The 15,024-nt window shown below is 41.1% G+C and overlaps 1 protein-coding gene across 3 annotated transcripts; it reads right to left on the minus strand.

Moving 5' to 3' along the window:
- Nucleotides 1-391: 391 nt before the first annotated feature.
- LOC110487017 (T-box transcription factor TBX20) lies at nucleotides 392-12,978 on the minus strand. Of its 3 annotated transcripts, XM_021558916.2 has the most exons (9): nucleotides 12,574-12,978; nucleotides 10,884-11,118; nucleotides 9,925-10,089; nucleotides 9,495-9,603; nucleotides 4,520-4,678; nucleotides 3,979-4,055; nucleotides 2,348-2,374; nucleotides 2,069-2,178; nucleotides 392-1,826 (listed from the first exon to the last, which is right to left on the minus strand). In XM_021558916.2, the coding sequence occupies exons 1-9, from the start codon at nucleotides 12,698-12,700 to the stop codon at nucleotides 1,486-1,488; spliced, it is 1,350 nt and encodes a 449-aa protein (XP_021414591.1). In that variant the 5' UTR covers nucleotides 12,701-12,978; the 3' UTR covers nucleotides 392-1,485. The 3 variants fall into 3 exon arrangements, with proteins under 3 accessions (XP_021414591.1, XP_021414602.1, XP_021414597.1); XM_021558927.2 differs by lacking the exon at nucleotides 2,348-2,374 and having other exon boundaries at nucleotides 12,574-12,977; XM_021558922.2 differs by lacking the exon at nucleotides 2,348-2,374 and having other exon boundaries at nucleotides 2,069-2,181; nucleotides 12,574-12,977.
- Between the last annotated feature and the right edge of the window lie 2,046 nt (nucleotides 12,979-15,024).

Here is a 15,024-nt window from a genome sequence, read left to right on the forward strand (position 1 = left end):
TACGACGTAGCGTGATTTCAGCGCTCTGGGACTTCGCTAGAGAGGTCCTCCAAAGGTCTTCTAGGGCCCATCCACATGTGAGACATGAACAAACATCACTTTCCATTGACCACACAAATCAAATACATGTACATGTTTTACTCATTGTATGTAGTACACACAAACATTATGAGGTGAATATAAGCTTTTTGGATGACATAGAAAACTGAAAAAGTAGTTTGAGACCTGGTTGGGGTGAGGATTTTTTTAAACAAATGTTTTCTGTGTTATCTTTTGCAAACAGCATGCTTCCTATGATATGGCACTCTATGACATTCATCTTATAGTTTGTGTCCTGTGTGTGTGTAGTGTGTGTGTTGTGTGTGTGTGTGTGTGTGTGTGTGTGTGTGTGTGTGTGTGTGTGTGTGTGTGTGTGTGTGTGTGTGTGTGTGTGTGTGTGTGTGTGTGTGTATCTTTCTGTACTGCTATCAAACGTGATCATCTTCCATTGTAACTTCTTCACAGTACACATGGCTGGCTTTTTAGATGGGAAATAAACAATTGGTTTCGCTCTGTCTCTAGGGCATCTATGCGCACAAATCTGACTACCATGGCAACAGCCAACCTGACTGGAGGAGGCTATAGGATTCTGCCTGCAGAGGAAGCTTAACAGAGTTTGAGTACAAGCAGGAGAGGAGAGATGTTGCCTCTACCCTCCCTGTGAGTTTTGGTTAGCAAGCAGGGGGAATCCTTTGACTCAGTCTAAAATGGCTGCCATTCCTCCATGACCCAGCAGCTGGAGTGAAGATAGTTATCCTCCGTGGCCACAAGCGGTGCCCAGGATTGGAAGTTGTGCACTCCCGTAAACTTTTGGAGTCCCATATTCTTCATTGTCCTCAGAAGCTGTTAGATAACTAACAATTACCACACCCTCTGGTTTTAATGTTCGTAAACCAGACAGTTCACTGGTTCTCCTGTCCATGCTTTTCTGGAGAGTGGGTGCAAAATGAACATTGTAACCAACCGTTGGAGGGCAGGGGCAAACGACAGTCATCACAAGCAGACCATTACCTATTTCCCACAACACATCACTGTGCATGGTCATCAGTCCTCAGCATCTTTGTTGTGGATTTTTCTTTTATACCTGGATCATCAGTTTTCATATCTGGGTCGTAAATATTCATATGCAGGTCATAAGTGTTCATATCTGGTGTTCATATCAGTCTGTGGGTCTCTGTGTCTGTTCCACCAGGTCCCGTAGGAGTCTGTTTCCTCTCCGGTTCAGCTGTCAGCATGCAGGACAGCAGCCAGGCAGCCTCTCCAGGTCGTCCAGTCAGTCGCCTCGGCCAGACGGCTTATTATTTACAAGGACACGGTGGTGACGATGGGTGATGATGCTGAGGCGGACAAATCGGTGAGTCTATCTACTTGTGTGTGGAAGTGTGTCTATAAGCTTAGTTGTAGCTGATGAGGGGCTACTCGGCCAGGCAGTCACCCCAGAGGGAGTCATACAAAGGGGGTCATGACGGTGGAGGAGTGGCGCAGTCCCTGGATGGCAGCGTAGGGGCCCTGCTGGAAGTAGTGGTGGTAGCGGGGCATATGGAAGGAGGGGAAGGAGGGCCCACCGCCCTGCATGGTGCCCGCCAGGGTCGAGTGTGTCAGGGGCATGCCCAGCCGGCTGTAAGGGGGCAGGGAGCCCTGGATGGGGTGGGGTAAGGGGGTGGCCAGGGAGGAGCTGCTGGAGCCCATGGCAGAGAGGGACTGGGGGTGCTGGAAGCCTGAGAAACCAGAGGTGGCGGTGACCCAGGAGCTCAGGGAGAGGTTGTCAGAGGCGGTGAACGCAGAACCTTCGAGTGAGATGGAGAAACACTGTTAGATACCTCTTACTATAATACGGTCATTGACGTTGCACTACATTGACTCAGCGACATTCTAGTGCTCCATTTATGTGAATGACGGTTGTTTGAATTATTTGGTCAAATAATGTGGTAGTAGTGCCACTGAACGACCCTCATTTGGCTCATTAGCACGATGTGCATCTTGTGAAACGTGTGTGATGCCATCATCAGTGTGTGACCAACTCTCTTACCCCTATGTGCGGCGTGGCTGTCATCCCCCAGTGTCTCCTCCTCACCTGCGTAGGTGCGTATTGGCGACCGTGCGTATGAGTGCTTGTGGATCAAACTCTCAACACTTTCCCTGCAGCAAAAACCAAAGAGAAAGGCCCAAAATATATCTCTATGTTCACTCTTAAACATATTGATACATTCACACCAAAATATGAAAATATCTTATTCTAATATAAAATGTACATTCAGTCCAATATATACTGTATCTGCATTCACACCAATACCCCAAAACAACTCACCAAGATATATCATGTCTTTGCAGTAACCTATAACCCAAATTATATCTTTTATAGTTATACTGGTGACAGACAATACTGAATGTACAGTATGTAGACAATAGATACACAACATATCAGCACACACAATATATCTGGACACAGTCAATATATCTGCACACAGTCAATATATCTGTACACACAGTTAATATATATCTGTGCACACAGTCAATATATCTGTACACACAGTCAATATATCTGTACACACAGTCAATATATCCGTACACACAGTCAATATATCTGTACACATTAGGTACTGTACGTAAAAATAACAAGCCCATAACAGTATAGTTAGAAAGGAAAATGTACGGTCTATAAAATCCCAGTGCAACAAAATCACACATAATGTAGATAAAGATAGAAAAGCCCAGAATACACAACAACATTTTTCAATAGTTGTGATACCTCTTTGGAGCATAAAAGCAAATATCCTTATTTTCTAAGTATCAAAGTACATAATTAAAGCAGTGTGTGTGTCTTAGTCTTAGTGTGTGTACTCTAACAGAAAGTGCATTAGTTCCTGTGAGTCTTGTCAGACAGCGTCTCAGTGACACAGAGAGGGACAGATATGGTGGTGGTGGAGGAGGAGGGTCGGTTGGACAGGAGTGGTCTGCATCACAAGAGCCATGCGTCCACATTAGCTCCCCAATTAGGTTAGGAAAGTGCAATATCTGTCAGCGGTGCAGTACAAATGTGTGTGTTTTTATCAGCTCTGGCCTGTCCGGCACAGAGGCCACAGTAGGCCACGACGCAGGGGGCTGGTTTCAATCAGTCACAGCAGCCAATCAAATTACACTGTGTTTTAGTGCAGTGGCTGACTCCAGACTAATGTGATTTCTGCAGCTCCCTGAAGATCAATTGATCAGATCTAATTCACAGCCCTCAAAAAGAGAAAGCCAGAAAGGGGGAGTCGGTTGTCTGGCTGTCTCTTGGCAGTCTTTGACTTTGCTTGTTTGGTTGGGAAATGGCCTGAGATGGTCTGATTTATCAGCTGATTTTGGCAATAGTGCTGGAATTGGTCAATCTAAAAAAAAAAGTGTGTTTGTTTGGCTGTAGGTCATAAAATCCTTTGGATTTGTGTGTGTGTGTGTGTGTGTGTGTGTGTGTGTGTGTGTGTGTGTGAGCCAGAAGTTTATAGTAGGGTGGGTTGGCATTGCACCCGGGGAAGTCACTCAGATAACCACAAGATATCTATAGAAACAACAATTTCAGACAATTACTGGCATTGAAATAAAAACCAACACTATACAGTAACACAGTCCTCTGTCTAGTTGTAAAACAAATTCAATGTCCTCTCTCCTCCTTTTTCTCTCAATTTCTCTGTAACATACACACGTATGCAAAACTGTACACATGCACACACACACACACACACACACACACACACACACACACACACACACACACACACACACACACACACTCCTATTGATCAGAAATAAATAAACAACCCAGCATGTGCACTTGCTAATGAGTATATAGCTCCATAGCTAGCTCCTAACGCGACTACTCTCTCCCAGTTCTATTCCCCTTGTTCATCTTATCCACGCCGGACAGAAATAAACAAACAGGCAAAGACATAAAATTCCCTGTACCTCTCCATGTCCGTCAGTCGGGAGGAGTCTCGGAAGCCTTTCGCAAACGGGTTGCTGTCGATCTTCAGCTTGGTTATCTGGGAAGAAAGAGGCCCGCAAACAGATTAGATGCTATTTTCTCTTTTCTCTCTGTCTCAGAGTCTTATCCCTCTCCCTTTCTGTCTGTCTCGCTCTCTCTATCTTTTTCCATGGGATAGCCAGACTAAACACACAAAGGGAGTCAGCGAGGACCTGGGTGGCAGAACTGGCTTTAGGCAGAACTGGCTTTAGACAGAACTGAACACACTCCCTATGCATGTTGTCTGTAAAACAGCCACACAACCCCCTATATTCAACATATTGTCTCTACCCATAAACACTATCCAGCAACAGAGCACGTCCTCCCTGGTGACCCCTGGGTCACGTTCACTAGGCACCATACGGAAGAAAGGAGGTGGGAGTAACTGTAGTCAAATACGAAACGCTTGTCTTGGTTTTCAGTTGTGTGCATTAATAAATAAGATCCTGGTATAGAACAGTCGAGTAGTGATTTACTGCTCACCAGCTGGTTCTGGTAGGCTGTGACCGCGGTAAAGACAGTCTCGGTGAAAACGAAGGTGCGGAACTCCTCTGACTTGAGGTTGAGAAGGGAGGCGGTGTGGTCCTTCTTCTTGATGATGTGGACCCGGGGCTGGTACTTATGCATGGAGTTTAGTATGATCTATAGGGACACAGAGAAGGCAAAACACTGGGTTAGATAGAGAATGAGAGTGAGATGTGGAGTGAGATGACAGGAAGTAGAAAGAGAGAGCATGGTGATAGACGAGGCAAGGTGATCAAGTGAGAGAGGATGACTGGGGTGGCAGTAGGGAGGAGTGTGAAAAGATAAACATGTTAACAGCATGCAGTCTGAGACACATTTTCCTCAGCTCTTAGCTGTTCTGCTTGATCTCGATCTTCTGTGAAGATGGCGCTGCAGTGGATAGCAGCCGTCTTATGGGTTCCTGACCAATTCTGCTATTTTGTGTTTTTTTTATGCTGATCATATCTTTTTTGGTACATAATGTCTCCGACATCAGACTCAGGTAAGAAGAAGGGAGGAGGGTGTGTCTCTTTATTAACAACAGCTGGTGCACGTTCTCTAATGTTAAGGAAGACTCAAGTTTTTGCTCTCCTGAGTTAGAAAACCTCATGATAAGTTGCAGACCATACTTTCATCTATATTTTTCGTAGCTGTCTATTTACCACCACAAACCGATGCTGGCACTAAGACAACACTCAACAAGCTGCATATGGTTATAATCAAATAAGAAATGCACATTCAGAGGCAGAGTTTCTCGTGGTCGGTGATTTTACAGCAGGGAAACTGAAATCCATTTAAAATTTTTACCAGCATGTCACTTGTGGAACTTTAGGTGACAACTTTAGATCAACTTTATTCTACACACAGAAATGCTTACAGGGCCCTGCCTTTGGCAAATCAGACCATAACTCTATCCTCCTGCTTACATGCAAAAACACAAACAGGAAGTACCTGCCTGGGACTCTACCCACACACTTACACATACTTACACTGACACCCCAAAACACACATACACACACTACATATGCCCACACAAACGTAACATGTGTACACATGCATACTGACACCCCAACACACACATACACACACTACATATGCCCACACACGTAACATGTGTACACATGCACACTGACACCCCAACACACACATACACACACTACATATGCCCACACACACGTAACATGTGTACACATGCATACTGACACCCCAACACACACATACACACACTACATATGCCCACACACACGTAACATGTGTACACATGCATACTGACACCACACACACTCAAACTTAAACACCACCTACACTGCTGCTGCAGCTCAGTTAATTATCTATCCTGTTGGCTAGTCACTTTACCCCTACCTACGGTGCATTCGAAAAATGTTCAGAGCCCTTCACTTTTTCCACATTTTGTTATGTTACAGTCTGATTAAATTTTTTCCCTCATCAATCTACACACAATACCCCATAATGATAAAGCAATCAACAGGTTTTTAGACATTTTTGAAAATGAATAACAAATAAAAACAGAAATACCTTATTTACGTAAGATTTCAGACCCTTTCCTATGAGACTTGAAATTGAGCTCCTGTTGCATCCTGGTGCATCCTGTTTCCATTGATCATCCTTGAGATATTTCTACAACTTGATTGGAGTCCACCTGTGGTAAATTCAATTGAGTGGACATGATTTGGAAAGGCACACACACCTGTCTATATAAGGTCCCACAGTTGACAGTGCATGTCAGAGCAAAAACCAAGCCATGAGGTCGAAGGAATTGTCCGTAGAGCTCAGAGACAGGATTGTGTCAAGGCACAGATCTGGGGAAGGGTACCAAAATATTTTGCAGTGTTGAAGGTTGGCAGGTAGCCTAATGGTTAGAGCGTTGGGCCAGTAACCGAAAGGTTGCTAGATTGAATCCCCGAGCTGACAAGGTAAAAATCTGTTGTTCTTCCACTAAACAAGGCAGTTAACCCACTGTTCCTAGGCTGTCATTGTAAAGAAGAATTTGTTCTTAACTGACTTGCCTAGTTAACTACAGTAAAAAAAAATAAAAAGGTCCCCAAGAACACAGTGGCCTCCATCATTCTTAAATTGAAGAAGCTTGGAACCACCAAGACTCTTCCTAGAGCTGGCTGCCTGGCCAAACTGAGCAATTGGGGGAGAAGGACCTAGGTCAGGGAGGTGACCAAGAACCCGAAGGTCTCTCTGACAGAGCTCCAGAGTTCCTCTGTGGAGATGGGAGAACATTCCAGAATCACAACCGTCTCTGCAGCACTCCACCAATCACGCCTTAATTGTAGAGTGGCCAGACGGAAGCCACTCCTCAGTAAAAGGTACATGACCACCTGCTTGGAGTTTGCCAAAAGCACCTAAATAACTCTCAGACCATGAGAAACAAGATTCTCCGTTCTTAGGAAACCAAGATTTAACACTTTGGACTGAATGCCAAGCGTCATGTCTGGAGGAAACCTGGCATCATCCCTACAGTGAAGGTGCTGTGGGGATGTTTTTCAGTGGCAGGGACTGGGAGACTAGTCAGGATCGAGGGAAAGATGAGGGGAGCAAACCTTCTCCAGAGCGCTCCGGACCTCAGACTGGGGCGAAGGTTCACCTTCCAACAGCACAACGACCCTAATCACACAGCCAAGACAACGCAGGAGTGGCTTTGGGACAAGTCTCTGAATGTCCTTGCGTGACCCAGCCAGAGCCCGGACTTGAACCCGATCGAATATCTCTGGAGAGACCTGAAAATAGCTGTGCAGCGACGCTCTCCATCCAACCTGACAGAGCTTGAGAGGATCTGCAGAGAAGAATGGGAGAAACTCCCTAAATACAGGTGTGCCAAGCTTGTAGAGTCATATCCAGGAAGACCAGAGGCTGTAATCGCTGCCAAAGGTGCTTCAATAAAGTACTGAGTAAAGGGTCTGAATACTTATGTAAATGTGATATTGTCTTTTTTCCCATACATTTCCTAAAATAAAATTAAAATGTTTTTGCTTTGTCTTTATGGGGTATTGTGTGTAGATTGATGAAGGGGGGGCTGTAAGGCCCTTACAAAATGTGAAAAAGGTAATGGGGTCTGAATACTTTCCCAATGCACTGTATATCTACATATCTAACTCAATTACCTCATACCCTTGCACATCAAATCGGTAATGGTACTCCCTGTATATAGCCATGTTATTTGTATGCATTATTGTTATTCATGTATTTACAGTATTCTCCATTCATGTATTTACACTATTTATATTTTTATTGCATATTTGTTAGCTTTATTTTTAACTCAGCATTGTTGGAAAAGGACCCATAGGTAAGCTTTTCACTGTTAGTCTACACCTGCTGTTCACGAAGCATATGACAAGTACAATTTGATTTGATGAAGAGCATTTCTCCTTTATCTGACTCCGTAGCCTATACAGTGGCTCAGCAAGAATGGTCTATTGTGTTACTGTGTGGCTGTGGGGAGTTAGTCTGCTATACTCTGGTTCAGATCCCTATGATTCACATCTAGATTCATACTGTATACTGTATGTGAGACTATACTGGGCAAAGGAGATGTGGTATGGTATGGTGTCCTAAGAACTAGGAGTTCCTGCCTGCCTTCATCAACATTCAGCTACAATTCCCACAGTTGACACATCTCAACTTGAACTTGTGCATGTATAGGAAGCAATGGGAACAAAACGATTTATTGTTTGAAATATGCAGGCTTATCTCAAGTCAGAATTCCTGTTCCTGAGAATGATGAAACAGAGTGAGCTGTTGAAAGCTGCCTGTTAAAAGCTGCCAGGTGCACTATAACATTTGTGTCTTGTCAGTGCAATTTCAAATGACTAGCCTATAAAACGACATTCACTGTTAAGGTTTTCGAAAATTATTCTATTTGAATGCCAATTTATTCGTGCGGTTAAAAGCGTGCACGAATCTCTCTTAAATTCCATATTGGTAACCATTAGAGATATGTTTTAGATCAACAGGAAACATGGTGTGTTTTATCCTATATAATCGGCTTTATCGGTCTTTACATGCGTCACGAAAATCAAAATCCCATGACATCGTTCACATTGTTTAGCAAATATAGATCTGGTTTTGTCATCATATCGCAATGCTCTCGCCTTTAGGCCTACTCTTTTTATCTATCGGATACCACGGACATGCCCTCGAAATTAAACGTGTTTGTGCATAAATTCAAGGAGACGTTTTTCGCACAACCTGTTGGTTTGGTATGGTGTAGGCTAATCAGTGTATGATGTTTGCCTAATACTGTTAATAATGTGAATGAATGGTGTTGCATGGGACACATATTCCATTATTGTTATCATTTCTGCACTATAGGCTGAGAGTTCTTTAGTTTAGCACGTGTTTTTGCTTCTCCTTAAAATGTACGCCCTATTAATTTCCCTTACCGAAAAAAACCTGATTTCAATATAAATAAAATATAAATGTAAATAATAAAATATAACAGGATATTCACAGGTGAAACAAAGAAACGTGTGGATTTTGAATCCAACACGTCTCTGATTTACAGTTAAGAACCTTTCATTTCCCAATAACATGTGAAAGAGATTTGGAAAAAATAATTCCACGAGATTTTATGGAAAGTTTACAGAGCAATTCTTTCATCAATCATCTGCAAGTATGTTTATTTATTTATTAAACCCCATATAATCCCATCTAAACACAATTCTCGTACATCTTTTAGAAATATCCCCCAAATTATGATTTTCATTTGTCAATACTGTTTACACTTTCAGATAATATTTTTAAATCCAATATTGAACGGGGAAACTCTCCACAAGTCCTTGATCAGTTCTAAAATGAGGATAGCCTGTATGGGAGTTTTCTCAGGTTAGGCTATACAGCCTTCTAGTGATTTCATGTTTCAGTTCATGTCGGAAATAACATGAATCTGCTTCACTGTTTCAATACCAATGACAAATCAAGAACATACGTGTCCATGTTGGTCCAGTTCGTTGTTGGTGAGCTTTACTTTCTCGAAAGACACCATTTGTTTGAGCAGCTGTTCCCCAGTGAAAGGAGAGTCAGGGTGCACGTATAACCTGCAATATAAATACAATATGCATATTAAAATACATTTTACAATTGAAAAGGTCTATGCAAACACAGAAAAACCTATTATCATGCTATTCAAAATCAAAAAGGTCGATTTGTTCCAATGCAGACATTTGTCGGTCAAGTTAAAAAAAAATACTTCAAACATATATTTATCTAAGCCATATAGTGTATTTGCTATCTATATACCAATAATTAGCGTCATTGGCTACTACCACATACCATTTTGTGAATGCTTTTGACATGAAGACTCGTGCATTAAAAGCCTCTCAGTACCGAAAGACTAGTGTAAAAAAAAAGTCACCCACCTTGCAGGCAGAGGAGGGTCCGCCTTGCCCGCCACGAGCCAGGACGACCTGTGGTAGGCGTATCGGTAGCGTTTGTTGTCGACCGGAACAATGTCCATCAGCACGATGTATTTGGCGTCCGGGTCCACCCCGGAGAAGGACACACGGATGGTGGGGAACATTCTTCTGTTGGAGGGGAAGAGAGACGGTAAACACAACGACGAGACAAACCCACGCCAACCATTTTCGCTGAGAGGTAAATATTTACTCAAACCTAGGCTCCAAGTAAAATATAAGATGATGAGAGTCATATTTCACTGAATTAATTTGTCCATAAATATTATCAATGGCTCCCGTTTTGTATGAGGTTTATGTGTTTCCTTTATCTGTAGGCTATTTGATGAAACGTGTTTTTAGCGTGAGGCATATTCCCTATATGTTTTTTAACAGATATCCATGGCAGGGAGAATATTTGCCTACAATATATTTTGAACAGCATTACGTTTTTCGAGGAAAATTATTTTGCCTAAATGATGTTAATATTTATACAAATGTTTTTATTTCTCAACATTTAGAGTTTTAAATCGATTACATAATTACCCTTAGACTATATTAGAATATTTCCACGCATGGGAGGTGCGCTACATTGATTTGTGGTGCAATTATCGCACAGTTTACCTATGTAAATAAGCAGAATATCTCTGCCGAAATTAGTCTTATTATAGGGTACATATTAATTGAAAAAAAATATTAAATGAGCCTGCAAAATACAAAACAGAACATCCAATTACCCAATGCTTAATATGACATGGGTAATCAGATAGGTTAATAACGGTATTATAAAATGTAGCTTTAGTTTGCTTCTCAGGCTATAATTGTCGTTCACATTTAAAAAGTAAAGTAGGCCAATAGGCCTACGTGGTTGTCGATAATATAGGATTCGATAATATAATATTTTGTAGTGAGAAATTTAAGTTTACCTTCCGGATTTTGTGATGATCATCTCGGTGCCGAGATCATGGAACTTGTCCCAGAGTTCTTTGGTCTCTAAACTGCAGGAGATTTTGGCCATCTCCTCGCTGGGAACACTGGGAGTGGTGGGGATCAGCGGCTCTGTGCACACTGGAGGCGCGCTCCCGCTGAAATCTCCGAGCCCATCTAGAGAAGACAGCTCTCCCAAACCTTGGTTACAGGAGGACTTCTCCACGAATTGTTCTATGGATGAAAAAAACACCATGTTCAAATGCTGGTTTCATTTGTTTATTTTTACTGCAGCTAAAACATATATCTCTCTCTCTCTCTCTCTCTCTCTCTCTCTCTCTCGATATGTATGTGTATGTGTGTGTGTGTGTGTGTGTGTGTGAATTTTTACAATGCGTAGCCTGATATATGTTCAAAGCAATGTAAAAACTCATAGGCATAGATGTTTAAAAAATGTCATAAATTGGTTCTTATTATTTAGCTTTAAATTAATTAAACACAACTAGCCTAGTAGCCTATATATATATATATACATTCCAATGATTTGTATTCAAATAAATTTAAAACATTATCAATACATGTGAGGGGTATTTGACAAATGCAAGAATATACATTAAAAGTAAGATTCATGTTTTTTCTATTTGCTTTCAATTGAACGACATTAAATTAGCCTACTACAAATTTCAAAAGTGCAACTGAATCACAAAAACAACATATTGGTTATTTCAGTAGGCTACAAATGGCCATGCTATTTCGAATAGATATTCAGTTAAATTCAAAACACTTATTTTTTTACTCACAATGATATAGCTAACAGCAATGTCCGTGTTATATTTCTCTGTCAGTAATTGCATACAGGTCTAGTCTACTAACCCATGTCTCCATGAATTCACTGAATGCTAATATTTATTTGACGAAAAGGTTCAATTGTACCTTTTTCTTGGATAAATTGAAAAGTCAACTTGATTGAATAACATTTTCAGCAACATGTTTGCAATTATCAGCAAGCACCACTCTACAGCCAACGCAGCATGAAATGTCTGGATATAGAAAATTCTGATATAATGTTGATATCTCTGTTTCATTAGCCCATACACTTTTTGTTGACTCTGGATACAATAATCGGTTAATTCAGAGCCTATTCAGTGAACCATAGGCCTACTGAATACATATTTGCGTAGGCCAACATCTGTAAAATACGTCAATATTTTTTATGCTCGTGCTTTTTATGCTCGTGCTTTATGTTCGTATATTTTATTATTTCTTATTGTTGTTGCATTGTCGAGATGGAACCTGCAAGTAAGAATTTCCTTGAATGATGTATATCGAATGATGTACGTTTCGCGTACATACGACGAATAAAACTAGGAACTGAAACTTTTGCTTACAGTCTATGAACGGGGTTATGCACTGCCTGATTTTTGGACCAACATTTTGTGAAAGGTTATAAAAACATTGTCATGTGAGACATCTTAAATGAAGGTTCTCTGTCATTTCCCCATAGGCCCATAGAACATTATGGCTATAGAAGTAGGCCTATAAACAACCCTTTTTTTCTCCATAGCAAAATCGAAGTCAAGATTGATTTAAACAATCTAACAAACAATATAGCCAATAAAGGAAACTATCGATTGTAGGCTATATTGAAAATGTGAATTATATGTAAGGCACTGTGCGCGATCTGCTTACCAAGTGGCTTGATGGTGTTTTCATCGGTTTCCTTGTCCTTCGTTTTTCCACTTGACATGATAGCGGCTATCGAGAACGCGTTTGCCCTGGAGGAGAGCTGTGGCTTCGGGGAAGATGTGTACTCCATGGCGAGAGTAGTAGAAGTAAAACGTCCAAATCCGCTCGCGGAGTGAGCTCTGTAGATTTATTGTCAGGCTGCACACAAAAACGCTGAAAAAATGGAAGCTACTTCGACTGATTTTTGAACAAGTATGCTCTTCGTCTATTACAAAACAAAATTAAAACACTCTCCGTTTTTGACTCGTTGAGCACATTGTTAAAAACCGACTAATCGTTGTGCGTCTCCACTCCAGTGGCAAAGTCTTCATTGGGACTGTTGAATCTTTGCACTGCTCTTAATTTTAGCCAACTCCACTCCCCACTCCATCCCTATCGTGTGCAGCCAATCGCCGCCTCAGTGTCGACGTCACATACTGTCCTGCAAACTGAATTGAAGCCCAACAGCCTATTAAAAACACATTTTCTTCCGATTCCGACCATTAGCCCAAATCTAGAGGAAACCTAACCGCGACCCGACACTTCACACATCATGAGATAGGCTGGACGCACTTTTTTGTTGTTGTTGCTTGATTCGATCAGTTAATGTCGCCCGTTGAGTGATAAGATGATATGTACACTCATCTCTGATTGAGAAAAAATGCCGCATTTACATAATCGTCAATATTTAGGACAAAATTATAACTGTCGTCATAATTGAGCTTTTACCGTAAAAAAAATATTATGTTTAATTTCTGAGGTGCATCAAGCAATCGTTTTCAATTTGTTCGCCCCATCAAATTCCTATAATGATCATTTTGTTTATGATTGTGGAAGTCTGCAAAATTCTTCGATACATTTGAAAGCATGGAAGATGTCCTGTGTTCAGTGGTCATTTCAACTAATGTTATACCTACCTACCCATGGATTCTTGTACAATATACAGTGTAGGCCACACTTTCTCACATAATCTATACTAATGTATACTGATTTGTATAGGCTATGTTTTTTGTTGTAATTTGAGTCCGATAAATGTAACGAAATCTTTCATCAGAATATGTTTATAATATGTCGACACAGTTCTTGAATCCATAGCTCCGGAATTTGAGAGTTCCTAGGCCTATGCCTTTAAAAACTATATTTCAACTGGCTAACTAACATAATATAAATTCACATTCCAACTGGGAGCGTATTAAAATCTGCTCAAACAATCTATTCTGCAACACATTTAATCATTTACTCAAACTGATTTATAATAATAGCCGGGATACAAACTAATATTTTATTTATATTACAAATAGAGAGGGGAAGAGATACGGAATCTCGAGACACATAGTAGGCTATTTGACCCTGCAAGTAACTCAATGTTTGTGAGAATACTCCTCCTCAGACGGACCACTAATGTGCAGTATTATAGAGTGCAGGGGCATCACAGGCTTAATCTGTGCTATGACACACACCAGTGCGTCCCTAATCTGGCCCCTCTCCCTTTACTCCCTCGCCGCCTTCAGCTTTATGCACGAACCCTTGCACCTACATTTGTTTATTTTTCGATGTTGTTTTCTTCCGATTGGACATTTTCTGGTGTGTTGTAGGCTACTCTTCTTCTTCTTCTTCCTCTTATTATTATTATTAGTAGCCTATTAGTATTAACATTTTTATTATGCTTTTATAGCATTTATTACAATGCTGTAATCACCACAGCAGCCTACTATTTTTAACCAAAAGCCATAAAAACGTAAGGAACGTTTGTTTAAAGGGAAAAGAGGCGGTGATGTGATCGAATAGTTAAAAAGCAGGCAATGTCCTCGCCTATTCAGCCTACTATAGTTATAGCCTGGGTATAATAACATGTAGGCCTGTACAACATTGTTATAGCACATTTTCTTTAGTAGCATAGACTACATACAATCTGTAACATTTTCCCAAATAATGTAGCCTAAAAATGTGTATAGTAGGCCTGCACTCAGAAAAAAAGGTTCTGGATAGATCCAAAAAAAGGTTATATGCTTGCTTCATAGATGGCACCCTTAAGGTTCTGTATAGAACCAACATTTGTTCCATATAGAACCCTCAGTGAAGAAAAACCCCTGGGGTTCTGATTAAATAACCCTACAAAATAACCTTTAGGGTGCCATATATGAAGCAAGCTATAGAACCCTTTTTGGTTCTATCCAGAACCTTTTTTTCAGGCTGGGTTTAAGCCTGGGCTTCAGCCTAAAACCTACATTTAACATTGTGCTGAAGGCAAAAATATTTTTTTCTTAAGGTAGCCAGGCTAGAAAAAAAACATGGAACGCTTCCTAGGCTGCATCCCCTTCTCTGCCCCCCTCCCTGTCGTTGTTGTGATCCTATTTTCGCATATCCATTCTCCCACTTGTCGCACTCACTGACGCATGTCGACTGCGCGCCTAT

The sequence above is a fragment of the Oncorhynchus mykiss genome, chromosome 2 (genome assembly GCF_013265735.2).
Source record: "Oncorhynchus mykiss isolate Arlee chromosome 2, USDA_OmykA_1.1, whole genome shotgun sequence".
NCBI classification, from domain to species: domain Eukaryota; kingdom Metazoa; phylum Chordata; class Actinopteri; order Salmoniformes; family Salmonidae; genus Oncorhynchus; species Oncorhynchus mykiss.

Excerpts from the sequence above, each read along its gene's own strand:
- LOC110487017 (XM_021558916.2), bottom strand. The coding sequence starts at position 12,700 with ATGGAGTACACATCTTCCCCGAAGCCACAGCTCTCCTCCAGGGCAAAC. Across the intron at positions 11,119-12,573 it reads AAACACCATCAAGCCACTTG|AACAATTCGTGGAGAAGTCC; the intron begins GTAAGCAGATCG and ends TTTCATCCATAG. Across the intron at positions 10,090-10,883 it reads ATCATCACAAAATCCGGAAG|AAGAATGTTCCCCACCATCC; the intron begins GTAAACTTAAAT and ends CCCCTCCAACAG.